This window comes from Pygocentrus nattereri, chromosome 22, assembly GCF_015220715.1.
Source record: "Pygocentrus nattereri isolate fPygNat1 chromosome 22, fPygNat1.pri, whole genome shotgun sequence".
In the NCBI taxonomy this organism is placed as follows: Eukaryota; Metazoa; Chordata; class Actinopteri; order Characiformes; family Serrasalmidae; genus Pygocentrus; species Pygocentrus nattereri.
This window is the reverse complement of record NC_051232.1, coordinates 4302270-4324971: the sequence shown is the minus strand read 5'-3', so window position 1 is coordinate 4324971 and position 22702 is coordinate 4302270. Positions and strand designations below refer to the sequence as shown.

Genomic DNA, 22702 nt, shown 5'->3' with positions numbered 1-22702 from the left:
GGACTCCAGCAGCAATGTTGTGTCTGATCCACTCGTACCAGCACAACACACACTAACACACCACCACCATGCCGGTGTTCTTCCAGTGCTGAGAATGAACCACCACCCAAATAGTACCTGCTCCGTCACTAAACGTGTCATTTAACTGGGGATGTCCAAACATCTGCATACAACAGTGCATCCTCAGTATCAGTAACAGTATCGCTCAGATTGCAAAGTAATGAGCAAACCTGTTAATCAAGCATGTAAATTTGAATCCATCAGTGTTTTAATTGATTGGTTTCGGCATGAACTGAAAGAAATGTCCATAGCTAATAACAGGAGCCTTTGAAGGCTGAATATCGTCGCCGTTTATGGGTAACAGTAACTCATGTAGTGTGAAAAACCACAGGGATTCCTAAACGGCTCCAAATGTGTAATAATTTGAACATACAGTTAGCACCATGCTAATTAGCCTAGCAGCTAGTGAACGTGTCTTGGTTGCTCCCATATATTTGGGATAATCTTTCCCCCTTTATTTATTTATTTATTTATTTATTAACCTAATGTTTCTGATCTTTATATCTGCTATAGCCTATCCTGGAGGTGACTTGTCTACGTGTCTCATTCATTTTAGTGCTGCGGTAATTCATTCAGTTCTGTTTGTGTCCGTCTTAAAGGCGATGACGTGAAGGAACAGGACTACATTGTGGCACTGCAGCATCCCGTGACGACTGACATCAAGAACTCTATAAAAATCTATGAGCTGATGCTGGACGCTCTCATCTCCTTCAAGAAAAGAACGCTCATCCTCTTCCCCAACATAGACGCCGGTGGGTAGCGCTGTTGCCTCACTGCAAGAAGGGCCTGGGTTCGATTCCCCGGCCGGGTGACCAGGGTCCTTTCTGTCTGGAGTTTGCATGTTTTCCCAGTGTCTGCGTGGGTTTCGTCTGGAAACAGGCCATATGTGGCCTCCGGAAGCCCCCCACAGTCCAAAGACCTGCAGTCAGGCAGTTTGGACATGCTAAATTACCCCTAGGTGTGAGTGAATGTGTTTGTCTGTCTGCCCTGCAATGGACAGGCAGCCTGTCCATGGTGTATCCTGCCTTTTGCCCAATGACAACGGGGATAGGCTCCAGCATCCCCCGCGACCCAGAAGGAAAAGCGGCTTAGAAGACGGCAGACCAGCAAAACTGGGCTTGCCTAATTTTCTTGTTTTTATGTTGGTGGGTCTGTTGTCTGTTGGTGGGTCATTCTACAGAAATGTCCATCTTTGTCCCCCTAGCCTTTACAGATATATTACAGTTGAAAAACACGTTAGGGTTACAATTTATTTATATTTTAAAAATAAAACAATGTTATTTTAACAGTTCCACCTTTTTGAATCCTCAATTTAGCAATATTGGTTTTAAATGAATCATATAGAATTCCAAGCACCTCAGAAGAGCTCGTCCTCAGTTGCGTGTGAAGGCTGAGGCCATATTTTGAAGAGAAAACCTTTTTTTTTTTTTCTGCAATTTTAACTGCAATAATCTATACATGACTGTGGAATATGATTAAATGGCATAAAGAAAACAAAAGCCAAATAAATATAAAATATATAATGAAAGCTCGTGTCACTGGTGTCACCGCGTAACAAAAAGTCTCTTATTTTGAAATGAAAGTCACACTGATGACGTCACTCGGCTTCTTTTTACCCGTTTTCTGAGGATCTATGAAGAAAAGCTCATGGTGAGTCCACTGCGTCTTTCAGCTCGCAGAGATTTCCTCATTCAGCTCCTGATCTCATGTGAAGCTTTTAGCTGACGTCACCGGTGCGACCGACTTTATTCTGAGGTCATTGTGAAAAAATAGAACACAAACGGATTAAATTACATTTTTTAGTGGATGTTCAATGATTGACATGTGGTTTGATGCTCTGCAGCAGGTATTCTGTAAAACGCGTTCTTCATTAAAACGTCTCTGGTGTTGCCTTTCTAATGTGTAACACCAGTGACTCCTATGGAGAGAACGACCCTAATCCACTTCTCCCTCTCACTCTTTATCTCTGATCTCTGTCTGTTTGCAGGCAGTAAAGAAATGGTGCGCGTGATGAGGAAAAAGGGCATCGAGCAGCACCCGAATTTCCGTGCGGTGAAGCACGTGCCGTTTGATCAGTTTTTCCAGCTGGTGGCCCACGCTGGCTGCATGGTGGGCAACAGCAGCTGTGGGGTCCGTGAGGCCGGAGCCTTTGGAACTCCTGTCATCAACCTTGGAACGCGACAGACTGGCCGAGAGACGGGTAAGCGCAAAAAGTGAAGAGGGTACAGAGATAAACAGGGTGGTTTCATTTGGAGAAAGAGGAGGAGGTTCTAGCAGCTCTGAAATCATCTTTAAAAGTATTAAAATGAATATTCAAATGGCTACTCACTGAGACTCGAAGATAATAATAAAAACATTTAATACCACAACTAAATTAATAGTGATTTAATCACATTCGTTTGTGTATTTAATGCAATTAACCATATTTGTCATATTTCTTTTTGACTGTGAAGAAAGTTGATTTTGATGGAATGCAGTAGTTTAACAGTTACTGTTAAATTTAACAGTAGTTTTCCAAATACTGTCAAAAACAAAAAAGTCGTGGAAGTCAGAAAACTCGTGCGCGTTTTCTCGTTCTACCTCAAATGGTGCAACAGTTAATTACATAGTTAGGTGTATTGTGGCATCTCAGGCGCCATTTAAGGTGGACCGGGAAAACAAGAAGAACAAGACGTACATCCAGCAAGAAGCTGGCGTACGAGAAGCCGACTTTAGTTTCGGAAAAAATCGAACGTCAAGAGACATTTTACAAGAAACGATTCTATTTTTGAGGAAAAGTTTCCTGCTGGAGATGCGAGAAAAGTGGCTGCAGCTCAGCGAAAGCTTAAAGCAGAACAAAGTAAATCTGCATTTTCATTTCTATTATATTTTTTAGCCTATACTAATACGTTAGCGCATACTGCGACATTTTTACAGCCAAGATGTAAACTAATACTAAAACTAAATTAATAGTGATTCATCACATTCGTTTTTGTAGTTAACCCAGTGAATCAATTTTGTCATATTTGTTTTATTTTTACTGCGAAGAAAGTTTATTTTAATTGAATGCAGGGTAAATTGAACAGTAATGCAGTTTTCAGTCTTCATCTCCAACGTCCAGTGAGCGAAATCATTTTAAGGCTAAAAAAGGGCCTCTGGAAAAGGTTAAGAACCCTTGCTTTAAAGTAATCAGAGCGAGATTCTTGCCGTTTCCTTTTACCACAGAAGATTTAGTTATTTGGCGATAGTGATGTAATGGCTTTACTTACGCAGTGCCTTGTTTTAGAGACAGATTAAAACACTATGACTGAAAAATAAGTGATTGTTAATAAAAGAGGGTTCATGTCTGTGCTGTGTTCCCAGGAGAGAATGTGCTTCATGTGCGAGACGCCGACACTCAGAATAAAATCTACCATGCCCTGGAGCTGCAGTTTGGCAAGCGCTATCCCTGGTATGCACCGCATGACCTCACCATACTGGCGGGCCTGGTCCCACAACAGAATCATTGAGGGCATATTACAAATACGTAGACATCCAATGGTCTGCACCTTTTTTTTCAGCAGGCACAATCTCAGCCTCGCCTCATCCTCATGTGGTCTGCCTATTTATTAGCTGGTTTGTTAATGTTTAAGGTCCGTTTTGTTCCTTATTTTTGGTTGGTGGACTGTTCTCAGTCCAGCAGAGACAACAAAGTGTTTAAAAACTCCAGCCGCACTGCTGTGTCTGATCCACTCAACCAGCACAACACACACTAACACACCACCACCACGTCAGTGTTACTGCAGTGCTGAGAATGATCCACCACCCAAATAGTACCTGCTCTGTGAGGGTCCATGGGGGTCCTGACCACTGAAGAACAGGGTAACAGAGTATCAGAGAAACAGATGGACTACAGTCTGTAACTGTAGAACTACAAAGTGCAGCTATACAGTAAGTGGAGCTGATAAGATGGACAGTGAGCGTAGAAACAAGGAGGTGGTCAAGATGTTACGCCTGACCGGTGTATGCCAGAAACTCAACATGCATCGCTATCACAAGATAATCAACGTTTTGGCTCGTCTGTGTACTTCAAATTGTGTCCACAAGTGGGAAACTCAAGATTTTGGGTGATACACAAGTTACAAACCTTTCCCTTCTCCTGTTGACACTTCAGGCCATTTTAGTGTTGCACTGGAGCTACGAGGCTAATGTGGCTAACAAGTAATGGAAGGATATACCCCACTATTTAGCAAGGAGCAAACAGCAAGCATAAGTTGCCCACACACTTACCTCACAGTAATCAACAGGCATGTCTTCTGCAGCTCTAAGATCTACGGGGACGGTAATGCGGTTCCTCGTATCCTGAAGTTCCTGCAGTCCATCGATTTGTCGGAGCCGCTGCAGAAGAAGTTCTGCTTCCCGGCCGTGCGAGAAAACATCTCTCAGGACATCGACCACATCCTGGAAACTCAGAGCGCGCTGGCCGTGGACCTGGGTGGAACCAACCTGCGCGTGGCCATCATTAGCATGAAGGTAATACATCTCACACGCCTGCTTAGTCCCACAAGCCAGACGTCTACATACAGAGAGTGTGGTGGGTTTCATTGGTCAGTGTGGCCAAAAAATACCTGCTTTGAGAGAAAGAAACCTTTTGATAGACACGAGATACAGTGGTTTGCAAAGGTTTGTGTGCCCCAGCCAATTGACACACATTTTGATGATTTAATAATCAACAAAATACAGTCTTTTGCATCACTTTCAAACATTTGCAGATGTTACTTCATATTTGATTAACCGAAAAATAAAATAGAAATTGTTGCATGTGTAAAAGGTTGAACACCCTACTATGATAGTACTGATACACAGGTAGGCGAAGGCAGTGTTAGGAGTCTTGCCCAAGGACTCTTATTGGTATAGTGTAGGGTGCTTATCCAGGCGGAGCTGGAACCCCAGTCTACAGCATAGAAGGCAGAGGTGTTACCCACTACACTAACCAACCACCTTCTAGTTATGTGATGTCTTTTAACTGTCTTATATGTACAGCTTGTTTAAGATCTATCCATAGATTTTCTTGAAGTAGATTATGGTAGATTTGATCAGTCCAGAATTTGCTGATTTTTGTGGAATCCATTCTTCCATCTGTCTTCTGAGCCATTGTCTCCCACACAACCCCAGAGCATAATAGACCCCATTCTTAAAAATTGGCAAGGTGTTCTTTTCATCAGATGCTGCTCATTTTTCTCCAAACAAACCTTTGGCGATTGGTTGCGAGGGGTTAAATTTTTACTATATTAGTCCACAAAACTTTCCAGACTGCTTCTGGCTTATCTAACTAGATGTTGACTTTGTGATGAGGTCGCAGATAAGGTTCCTTCTGATGACTCTTCCTCAGAGGTCATGTTTGTGCAAAGAAGATGTCAAAGAATGTGTTGGAAACTTATGAATTATTAAATTGGTTCATGTGTTTACATGAAAGGATTTTCGCCAGTGCATTTGAATGCATTCCAATTGTAGTATCAGACTGAGGTGTTTATGCTCACTCTACTCAACAATCTGATGAAAATCTGTTTACATGCTCACTACAAGTAATCCGATTCAAATTTACGTGCATGCGTAAAGAACCACTTAGTGTAGACGTTACCATGACAACGAGCATCACGTGAGTCCAGTCAGAGTGAGATGAGCAGCAGTGAGCAGTGATTGTGTTTTTAACTGCTTTAAAACGACGTCAGACTCAGGAAAACGTCCTTCACGTGTTCTTATTAAAGAAGGCCGAGAGGAGGACGTCGTGTTCTGAGACACATAAGCTGGACGTCCGTTCCATCGCCGTCTTTTAAAGATCAGAGCATAAATTTGATCTCCTCTGCAGATCCAGTTTCTGCTCCGCCGTGTTGAACGATATAAACTTTCACTACGACGTGACACACATGCAGAACAAACTTAAACTTTCCGATATGGAATGTAATCAGATACAGGCGTTTACACGGATATTATTCATCTATTTAATGGGTTATTTACAAGATTGCCCACCTCATTCACTCGGTGAGAAACAGTATTCCGAATGGCCTCACTTGGACTAGACTGTTCCGACTGAGGTGTATACATGGACGTATTCTATTCCGATCGAGGTATTAGTCGGATTATTAACAGATTATCAGGCTGCATGTAAACATGGCTATTGATCAGTTTTAGGTATTGATATCAGTACCTTCATTTCGACAGAGATTCCTGCACGATACTTTTTTCGACACCTTCTTTTAAATTACAAACTAAAAGTGAGCTTGGCTTAAGCCAGAAATAAGAGTGAATGGATTTATTCACTGAATTTTGATCAATTAATTAATTGATCTTTTTTGTATATGCCGTTATCCAAAAATGAGAAAATACCATAACTTGAGTTGATTTTGATTTGAAAGTAAGTAACTTGAATTCAAATCTTCATCCCCTACATGCAGGTCACTTTCAAATATGTTATCATTGGATGGAGTCCATGGTGGACGTTGAGGGTGTGGTTATGGTGACGTGGACTGTCCTATACAAGCAGGATCTGACTGTCACTCCTGTTTGCCTTCTGTGTTTGCTGATTTAATCCTGATCATAGATCAGCACTGTCCCAGCCAGCCATATGCTAAGGCTAAGACCGTGGCCAATACTAGACATTATTCTGTACAGTGTGAATTCATTCAATAGCTGGTTGTCGACTTCAGGTATGCAACCTAATGTGTATCTGACGCTGAAGTCAGCGACTTTCGATTCCTTGGGCCTCAAGGGTTCAGAGAACATAGCGGCTGCCAATAAAGAGTCTTAGTACTCTGTACTTTTTATATGGGACAATAAAACTGAACTTTGAACTGATGCTTATTGCAGAACATTCACGCCCTTTAGTCTCTCTCGTTTATGAGGTGATGTTTGCCATTTTGTGTCTTTGTTTGTGGTGGTCTTGCTTTCCTCTGTTGTTTCCTTGTCTCTGTAAACGTGACTGATTAGTAGTCACAGGCTGTGGAACCTCAGAGTCACGAGTCTGACTGTGTTGCTGTTTCAGGGTAAAGTAATGAGGAAGTACACGCAGCCAAACCCAAAGACGTATGAAGAGCGGATCGAGCTCATACTGACCATGTGCAAACAGGCCATCGCCGACGCCGTTCATCTCAACTGCAGGATCCTGGGAGTCGGTTCGTTTGCTGTTTACCCACATAAATCAGTTTGAACGTCCATTTTAACTATTCGTCCAGTCGTCCATCCATCTGTCCATCCATCCAACCTCCCACCCCTGTCCACGGATCGGTCCATCCATCCATCCATCCATCCATCCATCCATCCATCCATCCATCCATCCATCCATCCATCCCCTACACCCTCAGCCACCCCCTCCCTTCCATACACCCCCAGCCACCCCAACTGTCTTCCCATTCACACACGCATCCAACCATCTATCCATTCAGTCATCAGTCACCATTGAGCCAGCCAGCCAATCAATCAGTCTACCAATCAATCCATTAATCCATCCATCAGTGTCCTACACATACACCCACCTTTCCACAATTATATCCATCTATTAATCCATTATCCATTCATTCAAATATATATCAATCCAGTTATTCATCCATAAACATCCATCAAATATCCATCTGTAAAATCAACCTCTCTCTCTCTCTCTCTCTCTCTCTCTCTCTCTCTCTCTCTCTCTCTCTCTCTCTCTCTCTCTCTCTCTCTCTCTCTCTCTCTCTGTGTAGGAGTGAGTACAGGTGGTAGGGTGAATCCTCAGGAGGGGATAGTATTAGACAGCACTAAGCTGATAAAGGAGTGGAGTTCTGTAGACCTGCGCGCTCCGGTCTCTCGTGCCCTGCACCTGCCCGTCTGGGTCGACAACGATGGAAACTGCGCCGCGCTCGCTGAGAAGAAGTTCGGCCACGGGAGCGGCGTGGAAAACTTCGTCACTATCATCACGGGCACGGGTAAGTTACTTGAGCGGGGTCAGTTACCGGGTTTGATAAAAACCCCGGACTCGGCTTCATTTTAATCAGAGTGTCATTCTGTGGTGTGAAGAGCAGGTTTAGCCCGAAGGAGGATGTGACCGTTTCCTTTTCCCAAGCTAGTGCTAAAAAAGCCGAACATCTGAAAGCTTTGTGTGCTGACGCCACAACCACGTGTGTCTATAGGGATCGGAGGCGGAATAATCCAGCACGGAGAGCTGATCCACGGCAGTACGTTCTGTGCCGCGGAGCTGGGACACATCATGGTGTCTCTGGAGGGACCGGAGTGTTCATGTGGCAGCCATGGCTGTATAGAGGCCTTTTCTTCTGGACTAGCGCTGCAGAGAGAGGCCAAGAGGCTGCACGACGGTGAGGCACAAACGCTAGCATTGCAAGCGTGGTCACAAAGCAGGTTTACAGGGAGCTCACTGGCCTCTGGTCGACACCAGATACCAAAACAGTCACACAACAGGAGCAATAAGAGTGAAGTATGAGGAATAAAAATATCCCATAATGAACAGCGAAAGAAGAAAATTGACCTCAACCCATGTGGAGCTGGTGTGGAACATCTGTAAAAGTGCTAGCTGTTTTACAATTTAAATCGCGATCACAGTATCGGTGAGAAAAATCACCTATTTATTATTATTATTTAGTATTTAGTATTTTCTCCAAATTGTTCCACCCTACTCGCTTCCTTAGCTGAGGAACAGTTCTCAAAGGCCTGGTCCCATTTCTTATTTTTACACCTACCCCTTGTTTTCGAGAGTCTCTGGAAAACCAGCATTTGAAGGCCATGTAGTCCCAACACTTCACCCTCCCCCTCTATCTCAACTAAAACTGGGACGCCCTACCCCCCATAGACATGAACAGGCAGAACAGAGGGCTGAGGGCCGAGTCGTAGGGGCGAGGGGTGAGATGGGATTGGGTCCAAAATAGCAGCTGGATCATTATTGTTGCCATCCTGCTGCACTTAGAGGTGATGTTATAGTTCTTCACCTAGAAGAGTGAAAGAAATGTGTTTGTTTGTTTCTCCTTTTCTCAGGCAGCTACACATCCTTTCAAACCCACAGTGCCGAGTTGTTGAGTTGGAAACAGAAGAGCAGCTTTTCCACAGCTGCGTTAGGTTTGCAGGAGAATGTGTGTTTATTTATAATGTGTTTTTTCAGAGGACCTTCTGCTGCTGGATGGGATGAGTGTTAATAATAAGGAGCAGGTGAACGCCGTGCATCTCATCAACGCTGCGCGACTCGGCAACCGCAAAGCAGAAGGAGTCCTCCATACAGGTGAGGCTGACGGACATACGGGCGACAGGGGGTTTACCTGCCCTGCACTTCATATACTTTCCCCATAGAAATGAATATAAGCTCAGTTTAACAGGAATAAAGCCAGCAGTAGTACTTCATCATACAGCATCAGACCACTAATGCATTTCTCTTCTGTTTCTTTCGCTTCTCTTGTTTCTTTCGCTTCTCTTCTGTTTCTTTCGCTTCTCTTCTGTTTCTTTCTCTTCTCTTCTGTTTCTTTCTCTTCTCTTCTGTTTCTTTCGCTTCTCTTCTGTTTCTTTCGCTTCTCTTCTGTTTCTTTCTCTTCTCTTCTGTTTCTTTCGCTTCTCTTCTGTTTCTTTCTCTTCTCTTCTGTTCTCTTGTCTTCTCATCTTTGCATTTCTTCCCTTATCCTTTCTTGTCCTTTTACCCCCTCTGCTTCTTCTTTTCCTCTCTTCTCCTCTCCTCTCTTAGCTGGCACGGCTCTCGGAGTTGGTATTGTGAATATCCTCCACACGGTGAATCCATCTCTGGTCATCCTGTCCGGCGTTCTCGCTCAGCACTACGTGACTCCAGTCCAGCAGGTCATCAGCCAGCGCGCTCTCTCCTCCACCAGGGACATCAAGGTTGTGACTTCTGACCTTGAGGAGCCGGCCCTGCTGGGGGCCGCCAGCATGGTGCTGGACTACGCCACCCGCCGCACGTACTGATCCACGCAGCCAATCAGACAGCTCACTCTGAAACATGCAGCCAGTCAGGCCGCTCACACTCGGACTTGGAGCCATGTGGCTGACAGAGGGCCAATCAAACACTTGGTTTTACTTCTTGAACCCGAAGTATTTTCTGGAGCATGTTTGCATGTTCCCCGTTTTTTTTTTTTTTTTCCTCTTTCTTTAAATCTCCCCTTTATAATCAGCCCTTATGTGCTTTTAGTATTTGGGATCAAGATTTCTGAGAAAGACAGTCTTATATTTATTCGGTTTAAAGGAAGTTGTTCTGCCAAAACTGCTACCGTGGCTGCCAGCCAGTAATGATGACACATGATCAGCACATAATTGCTGTTGTGACGTAGCTTCTACCTCCAAAATGGCAACTTTATAGAAGGAAAATATCTTTGGTCATGAAGGTGTTGACGCAAAGTAAAGGGCAGCTGGAGTTTTTCAATACTTTAACAGAGCCGTACTGGATTTGAACTGAGGCAAGACTGGTATGGCCAACGTGTGGTATTACATGTATAATCGCTGTTGGAACAAAACTGTATCTCCTTTCTCGTATGTATTGATCTTTTAACCATTTCTTGATCACTGTGCAGGTACCGGCACGCTTCTTTCAGAGCGTTCACTTTCATTTTTTTATACGTAACAATCATCTCAATTTCAACACAAGCACCAAATGAGCAACGGCTAGCAAATCTGTGGATCATCACTGTCAAAGCCACGGAGACGTCTTCATCCAAACCATGTGGCCTTGATGACACTGCAAGAGTCAGAGATCAGTTTAGAGATCGATGCGTCAGGCCAAAATAAACTCCTCTGTTACTCAACCTGAGAGTGTTACCTTTCCAGTGAGACCAAGATCATGACTGCCGCCTAAAGTCTGTGGGAACAGCGCACCCTTTTATTTTGGCTGTGCCATTTCAGGCAAAAAATGGGGTGGCAGTTAAAAATGGAGAAAAATCACCAGCTGCTCTACTAAAACGGCTTAACATTTGTTAGCGAGCAGGTTACTGACCCAAACAGGGCAGCACACCACAGTACAGGCCCGATTCTGGAAACTGGAGCTCTGTTGACACAAAATTTGGATGGTAAAAATGTTTGAGAGAGCAGGTGTAACCGTAAGCCGAACCTGTTCTGTGGCGTTTGGGAGGGAGCTTAGTCAGCAGTCCACGCGTGGTCGTGTTGGAGTGAAAGCTGGAATTGGTCTCCCACGTCAGTTTATCGATCTATTCGAATAGGTTATACCGCCCAACCCTGTTCTGGAGGTGATGACATGTTAACTGACCATTACTTCATTTCATTCATTTTTGCCAGTGTTGAGCGCTTTTAGGTTAAGAACGAAACGTCTTAATCTTAATTAAATTATAGGAGTATTTTGCCTGGATCTGCTAACGTTGTGCTCGTGGTGACCACTTAACTTCTGTTCACCTTTTCCCTTTGTCTTTTGCATCATGTAATTGAGCCCACCCACCCACTAGAGTGAAATGAAAACAAATCATGTTCTATGTTGACAATCTGACCAGAACCTGCACTACTAGCCTCTACCTCACCTCCACGCTAGGCATAGTGCGGCATGTTCTGAGGTTTTTCGACCTCCACCGCCTGCATCTCAGTTGTTCCGCAGATTACCAACAGTTTTGGCACGTTTTCAGTTCAGAGTAGAGTTCTGGACTCCCAATATCTTAAGGCACGGGACTAATTTTCAGTGTTTGGGAGCGGGAGCGGGCGGGAAACCAGCCCACTGCAGGCGGGAGTGGGCCACAGTACGTATGCAGAGAAATCTGCAAATGAATGAAGCTTATATAAAATAGAATGATCACTAAATCATATACACAAACATAAAATGATAACAGTAAAACGATTAAAATAATGAGTATACGCACTGATTCTCATAGCTTAGACTTGATTCACACATACTGCTTTTGTGTGGCATGAGTGATGTAGAAAGTCTTGCTTTTCGTTTCCGCATCCATGTTCACAGGTGGTCAGCGCTTTCTCAGAGTCCCAGGTGCTGCGCATTAGAAAATAGACCAAAAAATAAGCCATGAAAATCAATGGAAATTAAACAAAAGACCATGTACAAACTTAAAAACACTATTTTTAAAATTCTGTTTTATTAATGCGCTGCAGACAGATTTCCTTTGCCTAACCTCAAGTCAGAATGCTGTTGAGGACAAACAAATACATTGTGCACTTCTATAAACGATATTTTTGTTGAGCAGAGTGACTGATGTGATGAGTTAACCGCCTGGAAACAGGAATGTCCTTGCAACTTTCTCTCTGCTCTGCGCCGCAGGGTGTCCGAGCTGTAGCCGTCGCACTGCTGCATCAGTCACACCATGCAGGGGTAGCATGTGTGAATCAGGCGTTAGAGAGATGGTGGAGCCTTCAGTCTGACGGCCACAGCTGCCCAGCAAAACAGCAAAAATAACCGCTCTGTGGTTTAATTCCAGCTCTGTATTTACTGGGAATAAATGCCATTTGGTGAAGTTGCTCACAGTGAGTCTGATGGCCAAGACTGCCATGTTATTATAGCAGAGAGTAATGTGATTAGACGGTGTCAGATATGTCAGTTTGCCTTGATGGATCTGGGCGAGCAGGGGTTTCGGTTGCAGGCAGGAGCGGGACAAATGATTCCGATTTTCTGCAGAAGCAGGCGGGAGCGGGACTAGACAGACAGTTCGGTGCATGCCTCTAGTTCAGCTTGGGCAGATGCTTGGGCAGATGCTACATCCCGCGAATCAGCATTTGACCGTGTAATTCGAATTGTGTCCAACTAGAGTGGCACATTGCGAAAGCAATATCCATACCGATCAAACTCCGCCCCCAGCAATGGAAAACCAATCCCCCCTCCGAAAGAAAAATGTATACAGATATAGAGTTGGGCAGCACAGTGGCGTGGTGGGTAGCGCTGTCGCCTCACAGTGAGGAGGGCCTGGGTTCGATTCCCCGGCCGGGCGGTCAGGGTCCTCTCTGTGTGGAGTTTGCATGTTCTCCCCGTGTGTGCGTGGGTTTCCTCCGGGTTCTCCGGTTTCCTCCCACAGTCCAAAGACAGGGAGGCAGTCAGGCCAATTGGACATGCTAAATTGGCCCTCGGTGTGAGTGACTGTCTGTGTCTGTCTGTCTGCCCTGCGATGGACTGGGTGTCCAGGGTGTATCCTGCCTTCTACCCGAAGACTGCTGGGATAGGCTCCAGCATCCCCCCGCAACCCTGACGGAGAAGTGGCTTAGAAAATGGATGGATGGATGGATGGATTTAGAGTTTACCTTCCAGTTGCCAATGACTGAAAAAGTGAAAACATTTCAAACTTTCACTTAGTGGCTGTTTTAACAGATTTCACGGCACATTTTGTGTTAAAAGTGAGGACTCAGTTTGTAACACATCTGTTTTGAGAGAGCTTCCGTCCTCCGGCCTGTATCACGAGGGCGTTTCATGTGAGCAGGATGAAAAAGGTTGACGACCACCTGAGGTTTTCTACAGTCACTAATGGCTCTGGTGTTCGTGTGCAGTGCCTGGCTGTGTTACAGTATGTACACCTCTGCTGGTGCATCATGAACAAATGATGGTTGAACCTCAAACTGGAATGGCTATTTTGATAAAGCTGCTGAAGCTTTTGCTGAAAGCTCCTGTCTCACTTATGCGCTTAATTCTTGCTTCTTTATGCTCGTCGGTGACCTGCATATCTTGAAATGTCTTCTTTACAACCTTGAGACGTCATCTTCCACATAATGTCCTCATTTCTCATGTCTGTTCCTCCATATAAATGTGAATGGTGCATATTTGGTTATATTTCAATGGAGGTTACACTGTTTCCGTTATTCTGTCAAGGAAAGACGCCCTATAGCGATAGGGGACTATATGAAGCCGCTCTACTGTTAGACCAGCCCAACATGGGATGGGTCCCATGCGCTATAAAGAACCTTGCTTTAAAGAACTTCACAGTACAGACACTATTATATTGCACGCTTCATCGCCTTCCCTGTTGATCCCTCTGAATGAATCTATTCCTTTTTTTTTTAATTGTGTTTATATGATCTGAAACCTGTCCTGAGTTTTTAGATCTGCTTATAATAAAAATAAAATGATTTACTTAATATAAGCTGAGCTGTTTGTTTTTATAAGCAAACACTGACACTTTTTTTTTAAATTTCATTAAAACTTAAAGATGCGTGGGTCCACCAGGGGTCAGTATTCAGTAGAGCATCTTTGTCTCAGTTAGCGTGAGCTATCTTGTGATGTTTCAGAACTGTCTTATTAGGGGCCCATTTTATGTTATTTGCTTTTTTATATATATATATATATATATATATATATATATATATATATATATATATATATATATATATATATGCTTTTAGGCCTCTACTATAACCCCTCATTTCCTGAATAAATTCATGAATAAAGAAGTTCTAGCTTCTCTGTTTTTTCATTGTGTGTGTGTGTGTGTGTGTGTGTGTGTGTGTTGGCTGGAGTGGTGTAAAGCGTGCCGTGACTGGACTCTGGAGTAGTGGAAACGTGTTGTCTGGAAGTGAATCACACTTCTCTATCTGACCGTCTGATGGATGAATCTGGGTTTGGTGGATGACAGAGGAACGATATCTACCAGAATGCATAGTGCCAACGGTGAAGTTTGGTGGAGGAGGGATGATGGGCTGGGCTGTGTTTAGGTGTTTGGGCCCCTGATACAGTATATAACACACACACACACACACAAGCCGCTTCCCCTCTGGGTTTCAGGAGCCTATCCCAGCGGTCATTGGGCGGAAGGCAGGATACAGCACAGGGCAGGCAGACAGACAGACAGACAGACAGACCGAGAGACACAGGGAGAACACGAATACACACAGGAAGGACCCTGGTCACCCAGCCTGGGAGTTGAACCCAGTCCTTCTTGCTGGTCGGTGCTACCAACCGCACCACCGTGCTGCGCCTATATAAACCATTTCAGACGATCATACGCCCCAGACAGTTTGGGGAAGAGCCTTTCCTGTTCCCCGACTGTACCCATGTGCACAAAGTGAGCCCCATAAAGACCCCCATAATGGTTTGATGAGCTCGATGTGGAGGAACTCCCATACCCTGCACAGAGCCCTGACCTCTACCTCACTGAACACCTCTGGAACAGGGATTTTAAGCCAGACCTTCTCGCCCAACATCAGTGTCTGACCTCACAAATGCTCTTTTGACTGAACGAGCACAGATTCCCACAAACACACTCCAAACTCGTGTGGAAAGCTTCCCTGAAGAGCGGAGGCTGTTACAGCCACAAAGGAGGTCAACTCCATATTAATCCTCATGGTTTTAGAACTGGTTGTGCAGAGAGATGTGGTGGCCGTGTGTGTGTGTGTGTGTGTGAGAAAGCAGAAGGTAGGTGTTTCTGATAAAGAGGCCAGGTGGTGGACGTGGTGCTGTGAGACTCTCCGACTGCCGGGGCTTTTATTGTGAAATTTGCCGGGGGCGTGCTCATCACAGCAGGCTCGTGTGGAGCGGAGCGGTGGGACCTTCAGAGAAGCTGATTTAAAGCCGGGTTTCTGCCACTTTTCGCCCGCCGAGCTGATTAAAGATGCCGCTGAAGTTCGAGCTGTGTCCCGGCCGGATGGTCGGAGGGAGCCAGCCCTGTTTCATCATCGCAGAAATAGGGCAAAACCACCAAGGCGACTTGGAGACCGCGAAGAAGATGATAAAAATGGCCAAAGTAAGAGTCTTTACTGCCTTTAAATCGCTGTTTTTACCAAGCGAAGCTTTAATGAACCCCAGCGAAGAGGTTTCAGTGAGGTTTGGCCAAAACTCCGTTTCTTTCCTATTAGCCAGCTTGTTATCGGAATTTTCCGTTCCACCTTAAAACGGCGCAGCAGACGCGTGTGTAACTGTAATACGCTATAGCGCTAGACATGGAACTGCTGCACCGTTTAAGGTGGAACGGGGAAAGGTGGAGCCTGCTGGAGATCTCCAGCAGTGATCCAGCAGATATCCAGCAGATCTCCAGCAGGTCTGCTCTCCTCTGCTATTTAAAAGCCCACACATGTGTCTTCAGACCTGGTTCGGTGATGTTTAGGCCTGTTGTAGCCAGTATTGTCAGCGGTGTGTGTATAAATAAATAAATAAATAAATTTATTATTTATTAGAATTTGTTTCCTTTTCATTTTTGTTGTCATCCTATGTACCAGCCACAATTCATTTTCCCTCCCTTCGCATTAAACAGGCTGTTTTTGTTACTGCCTTTAAGGCTGATGTATGCAAATGAGCTTTGTCCTGATTGGCTGTACCTCATTCAGAAAGCAAGCTGGGCTGAAACACTCCTTGTAACTTCTACATGACTGGGCGCGTTTATGTAGACGAGTTGGTTGTGGGGGCCGTTACCTAAACAGTACATTTTAAACTGGATTTTTGTAGTTAAATAAATGTAGGATTTTCGGCTAAAAAGGAGGGTTTGGTTTTGCCTTAATTATCCCCTTTAATATAAGGAAGTGTGTGTGTGTGTGTGTGTAATATATACACAGTGTGTGTGTGTGTGTGTGTGTGTATAGTATATACATATATGTGTGTGTGTGTGTGTGTGTGTGTGTATTTCACTGTTGTCGGAAGAAAACCTCGTATCTCCAAAACAGTAACTTTAGAGGAGAAGGAAAAAACCTACTTTATTTTCAATGTAAGTCAATGGAACCAGACGTCTTTCCAAGTCATTTTAGGTCATTTGTTTTGGTCCATTCATCATGAAATTTACACACAACGTAAAAGCCAACAAGTATTTTTAAAAATCTGAAAAATTTCAAAAATAGAGATTAAAAGTATACATGCATGCATACATACACACATTTAGTGTGTGTGTGTGTATAAATGTGTGTGTGTGTGATTTTCTACAATACTCCTAATTATACAACTGACATACTGCACTATGTAGCAGCAGCACGTCTGTCAGCCCAGGTGTGTTTACTTGGTCTAAAGCTGGTCAGTGTGGCTCGTTAGTGAAGCGCCAGTGAGTTGATGTCGCTCTGCCGCTTGCAGGACTGCGGTGCCGACTGTGCCAAGTTCCAGAAGAGTGAACTGGAGCACAAGTTCAACCGGCGCGCTCTGGAGCGGCCCTACACGTCCCAGCACTCGTGGGGGAAGACGTACGGAGAGCACAAGCGCCACCTGGAGTTCAGTCACGAGCAGTACAGGGAGCTGCAGAGATACGCTGCTGAAGTGGGCATCTTCTTCACCGCCTCAGGGATGGACGAGGTGGACACTACTCCTTCATTTTAACCAGTTGCTCGCTTATCTTTTTGCACCTGTTCTTTCTTAAGCAGGTTGTTTTTGCTAATGTAAATGAGGTCTGTTCTGATTCGCCGCTCCTTCAAAAAGCATGTAAGGGCTGATGTAAAGGCTGATGTAAAGGCTGATGTAAAGGCCGATGTAAAGGCCGATGTAAAGGCCGATGTAAGGGCAGATGTAAGGGCTGATGTAAAGGCAGATGTAAGGGCTGATGTAAAGGCAGATGTAAGGGCTGATGTAAGGGCTGATGTAAAGGCCGATGTAAAGGCAGATGTAAGGGCCGATGTAAAGGCAGATGTAAGGGCTGATGTAAGGGCTGATGTAAAGGCAGATGTAAGGGCCGATGTAAAGGCAGATGTAAGGGCTGATGTAAAGGCAGATGTAAGGGCTGATGTAAGGGCTGATGTAAGGGCAGATGTAAGGGCTGATGTAAGGGCTGATGTAAAGGCAGATGTAAGGGCTGATGTAAAGGCAGATGTAAGGGCTGATGTAAGGGCTGATGTAAGGGCTGATGTAAAGGCAGATGTAAGGGCTGATGTAAGGGCTGATGTAAAGGCTGATGTAAAGGCAGATGTAAGGGCCGATGTAAAGGCAGATGTAAGGGCCGATGTAAAGGCCGATGTAAAGGCAGATGTAAGGGCTGATGTAAGGGCCGATGTAAAGGCAGATGTAAGGGCCGATGTAAAGGCAGATGTAAGGGCTGATGTAAAGGCAGATGTAAGGGCAGATGTAAGGGCAGATGTAAGGGCTGATGTAAAGGCAGATGTAAGGGCTGATGTAAAGGCTGATGTAAAGGCAGATGTAAGGGCTGATGTAAGGGCTGATGTAAAGGCAGATGTAAGGGCCGATGTAAAGGCAGATGTAAGGGCCGATGTAAGGGCCGATGTAAAAGCAGATGTAAGGGCCGATGTAAAAGCAGATGTAAGGGCCGATGTAAGGGCCGATGTAAGGGCCGTTGTAAAGGCCGATGTAAGGGCCGATGTAAGGGCCGATGTAAGGGCCGATGTAAGGGCCGATGTAAAAGCAGATGTAAGGGCCGATGTAAGGGCCGATGTAAGGGCCGATGTAAAGGCAGATGTAAGGGCCGATGTAAGGGCCGATGTAAAGGCTGATGTAAAGGCAGATGTAAAGGCAGATGTAAGGGCTGATGTAAAGGCAGATGTAAGGGCCGATGTAAAAGCAGATGTAAGGGCCGATGTAAAGGCAGATGTAAGGGCCGATGTAAAGGCAGATGTAAGGGCCGATGTAAGGGCCGATGTAAGGGCCGATGTAAGGGCCGTTGTAAAGGCAGATGTAAGGGCCGATGTAAGGGCCGATGTAAAAGCAGATGTAAGGGCCGATGTAAAGGCAGATGTAAGGGCCGATGTAAGGGCCGATGTAAGGGCCGATGTAAAGGCTGATGTAAAGGCAGATGTAAGGGCTGATGTAAAGGCAGATGTAAGGGCTGATGTAAGGGCAGATGTAAGGGCTGATGTAAAGGCAGATGTAAGGGCTGATGTAAAGGCAGATGTAAGGGCTGATGTAAAGGCAGATGTAAGGGCAGATGTAAGGGCTGATGTAAAGGCAGATGTAAAGGCAGATGTAAGGGCTGATGTAAAGGCAGATGTAAGGGCTGATGTAAAGGCAGATGTAAGGGCTGATGTAAGGGCTGATGTAAAGGCAGATGTAAGGGCCGATGTAAGGGCCGATGTAAAGGCAGATGTAAGGGCCGATGTAAGGGCCGATGTAAAGGCAGATGTAAAGGCAGATGTAAGGGCTGATGTAAGGGCTGATGTAAGGGCCGATGTAAAGGCAGATGTAAAGGCAGATGTAAGGGCTGATGTAAGGGCTGATGTAAGGGCTGATGTAAGGGCTGATGTAAAGGCAGATGTAAGGGCTGATGTAAGGGCTGATGTAAAGGCAGATGTAAGGGCCGATGTAAGGGCCGATGTAAAGGCAGATGTAAGGGCCGATGTAAGGGCCGATGTAAAGGCAGATGTAAGGGCTGATGTAAGGGCTGATGTAAGGGCCGATGTAAAGGCAGATGTAAAGGCAGATGTAAGGGCTGATGTAAGGGCTGATGTAAGGGCTGATGTAAGGGCTGATGTAAAGGCAGATGTAAGGGCTGATGTAAGGGCTGATGTAAGGGCCGATGTAAAGGCAGATGTAAGGGCTGATGTAAGGGCTGATGTAAGGGCTGATGTAAAGGCCGGATGAAATGTGGATAAAGGCAGATGTAAGGGCTGATGTAAGGGCTGATGTAAAGGGTTTTCAGGTGGGTTTCAAATGTCTTGATAAGCTGATTAAACTGGACTAAAGAGCTTTTCTCTCTTTCCTTAATTTTTTTTAGATGGCTGTAGAATTTCTTCATGAACTCAACGTGCCTTTCTTCAAAGTTGGCTCTGGCGACACCAACAACTTCCCCTACCTCGAGAAAACGGCTCAGAAAGGTTTGCTATGATTCATTTGGAACAAATAAACAATACATATTATTATTATTATTATTATTATTATTATTATTAACTAATTATAATCAGTTTTAACATTCCATGTAAATTCAGTGGAATTGTTACCTTCATTTTTACACTCATCATAATGATGATGATTATTTATTTATTTATTTATTTATTTATTTATTAATTATAATTTTTTTCTGAAATGACCCGTGTTCTGAAGTTGGTTTGTGTCGTCAGGTCGCCCCATGGTGGTCTCCAGTGGGATGCAGTCTATGGAGACGATGCGGCGCGTGTATCAGACGGTGAAGAAGCACAATCAGAACTTCTGCATCCTGCAGTGTACGAGCGCGTACCCACTGGAGCCCGAGGACGTCAACCTGCGCGTCATCACGGTCAGACGTGCGGGCACGTACACCGCTCACTGCCCGTTTTTAACCCTTTACACTCTAAACCTACACATTAGTTTCATAGTAGACCCTGAATAACTGAAAGGAGTTAATGAATAATTCATAGCAGTTCATGAATAATTTATATTGGTTACTGAATAATTAGCAGTATTTACTGAATAAATTAGTCATTACTAGGGGTGGGAATCTTTAGGCACCTCATGATTCAATTCGATTACAATTCAGAGGCTGCGATGCGGTTATAAAACGATTATATTAGTATTTATAATAAATTTACTTCCAATATCTTTTATTAATAAATCAAACGGAAGACTCTCATTCACTGCTCTTGTTCGGAGCACATGAGACGGGGGGGGGGGGGGCATGGGGGGGGGGGGGGGGTAGCTGAGACTGAACGCTGAATCTCCAAAGTGTGCAGCACAGCTGACTTGGAAGTGGGTAAGTGCAGCGCCCGGACAGTCTGTGGCGGCACACAAAAACACACATGGATGAGCGAGAAATCCGACCGGCTCCCTCTGCGTTAAAGCCTGGTTGGGTCAGGAGTCACAACCCAAATGTTAAGAAATGCCGTGCTGTCCTTTCAACATAAATCAGGCCACCTGGGAGCCACAACATTTAATGCCCAGCAGGTCTCAGTGTGTGCTGATAAAAATATGAATGTGAAGACCAAACCAGCGCAGTGAGTGAGAGTCTTCTGGTTCGATCACTAAACTACATCACTTCCGTTTGATTTATTAATAAAAGATATTGGAAGTAAATTCATTATAGACCATCACACATACTTTGCTTTAAAAGTCCCAAGTTGTCACACAGTGAAAAAAGAAGTCCTCTATAGGAAAAAGGATGCATCCATAATCGTTTTATAACCACATCGCAGCCTCTGAACCGTAGTCGACGCGTGAGGTGCCTCAAGATTCCCACCCAGTAGTTACTGAATGATTCATTGTGGCTACTGAATAATGTTTTTATTAAGTTTATATTAAGTTTAGGTTTATACTTCTTTTTTCCTTCTTGTTGTTGTTGTTGTTGTTGTTGTTGTTTATATAATGAAATACTAGTAATTTCTGAATCAGTAAACATGGTCAGACACATGCTGCCAGCAGCAGGTCAGGACAGTCGGTGAAGAATCCTCTCTGTTCTGACCAACAGGAATACCAGAAGGAGTTCCCAGATATTCCGATTGGCTACTCGGGCCATGAGTCGGGCATCAGCATCACGGTGGGTGCGGTGGCTCTGGGGGCAAAGGTGGTGGAGCGTCATGTGACCCTGGATAAAAGCTTGAAGGGCAGCGACCACGCGGCGTCGCTGGTGCCCAGCGAGCTGGCCGAGCTGGTGCAGGCGATCCGGACCGTGGAGAGAGCGCTGGGCAGCGGGGTCAAACGAATGCTGCCCTGTGAGGTGCCCTGCCATGATAAGGTCAGTCAGGATGGACACTGAAAATGATATAATGATCATAATTCATTTCTACACGGTCACGTAGCAGTAGCAGCTGGGTCAATAGAGAACCCCATATGACCCTGTCACCCGGGTGTGATGACGCATTTTGCGCCCTCTGCTGGCCAAACAGTGACGGGTAAGGCCAGTGGGTGGAGTTGAAGCTAAACTTAGCTGCACCTGTGGGCAACTGGGAGAGGAGCTATGTATTTAGAGCCACATGTTGAGAGGACATCTTGTCTTGTGGTCTCTCTCTCTCCCCCTCTCTCCCTATAGCTGGGTAAGTCCGTGGTGGCTAAAACGGCGATTCCTAAGGGCACGGAGTTGACCCTGGACCTGCTGACGGTGAAGGTAGCCGAACCGAAGGGTGTAGCTCCAGAGGACATTTTCCAGCTGGTGGGGAAGAAGGTGCTGGTGGACATCGAGGAGGACGAGAGCGTGACTGAAGACATGGTGGAGAGCTACGGAAAAAAGAGCAAAGTGTGAAGGAGCTCGGACTCTACTGACCGTTTTTAGCCCAGCAGGACAATAACAAACTCTCGAGTTCTTGAGCAGAACGGTTTCACTTCTAATAAACCAATACTGTTGGTGTCATGAAGGAGGTGTATACGAAGCGAATGATTGTCCAGTCCTGCTCTGCCCACAAATGCATTCTGTTTGTAGGTACTGTTTCAAAGTTGGTCACATTTTACAGAAACACCTGATTAAAAACCTCATTAAACCTAACGAGAAACTGTAGAACAGACTCGGTTTATATCACAATACCTACATTTAGAGTCGGTTATTCATTCAGTCTAATGAGAAACTGTAGAACGGACTTGGTTTATATCACAATACCTACATTTAGAGTCGGTTATTCATTCAGCCTAACGAGAAACTGTAGAACAGACTCGGTTTATATCACAATACCTACATTTAGAGTCGGTTATTCATTCAGCCTAATGAGAAACTGTAGAACGGACTCGGTTTATATCACAATACCTACATTTAGAGTCAGTTATTCATTCAGTCTAATGAGAAACTGTAGAACAGACTCGGTTTATATCACAATACCTACATTTAGAGTCGGTTATTCATTCAGCCTAATGAGAAACTGTAGAACGGACTCGGTTTATATCACAATACCTACATTTAGAGTCGGTTATTCATTCAGTCTAATGAGAAACTGTAGAACGGACTCGGTTTATATCACAATACCTACA

At 44.7% G+C, this 22702-nt stretch overlaps 2 protein-coding genes across 10 annotated transcripts in view; both read left to right on the top strand.

Annotated features, from left to right (window-relative positions):
* gne (glucosamine (UDP-N-acetyl)-2-epimerase/N-acetylmannosamine kinase) overlaps positions 1-10796 on the top strand; it is a 44109-nt gene extending 33313 nt beyond the window's left edge. For all 9 annotated transcript variants that reach the window (XM_017724134.2, XM_037532689.1, XM_017724131.2 and 6 more), the window contains 9 exons: positions 660-812; positions 2048-2260; positions 3403-3490; positions 4341-4551; positions 7061-7190; positions 7752-7973; positions 8178-8360; positions 9158-9274; positions 9728-10796. In XM_017724134.2, coding sequence (XP_017579623.1) covers positions 660-812; positions 2048-2260; positions 3403-3490; positions 4341-4551; positions 7061-7190; positions 7752-7973; positions 8178-8360; positions 9158-9274; positions 9728-9963 — 1553 coding nt within the window. In that variant the 3' untranslated portion in view covers positions 9964-10796. The remainder of the gene's footprint in view (positions 1-659; positions 813-2047; positions 2261-3402; positions 3491-4340; positions 4552-7060; positions 7191-7751; positions 7974-8177; positions 8361-9157; positions 9275-9727) is intronic.
* A 4737-nt stretch (positions 10797-15533) lies between these two features.
* nansa (N-acetylneuraminic acid synthase a) lies at positions 15534-22238 on the top strand. The gene is made up of 6 exons (XM_037532704.1): positions 15534-15665; positions 16976-17191; positions 19554-19653; positions 19897-20051; positions 21216-21482; positions 21777-22238. The coding sequence occupies exons 1-6, from the start codon at positions 15534-15536 to the stop codon at positions 21984-21986; spliced, it is 1080 nt and encodes a 359-aa protein (XP_037388601.1). The 3' UTR covers positions 21987-22238.
* Positions 22239-22702: the final 464 nt, after the last annotated feature.

Bases quoted from the DNA above. Each gene is read 5' to 3' on its own strand.
- nansa (XM_037532704.1), top strand. From the start codon at position 15,534: ATGCCGCTGAAGTTCGAGCTGTGTCCCGGCCGGATGGTCGGAGGGAGC. The intron at 15,666-16,975 runs GTAAGAGTCTTT...TGCCGCTTGCAG, and splicing joins AGATGATAAAAATGGCCAAA to GACTGCGGTGCCGACTGTGC. The intron at 20,052-21,215 runs GTCAGACGTGCG...TCTGACCAACAG, and splicing joins TCAACCTGCGCGTCATCACG to GAATACCAGAAGGAGTTCCC.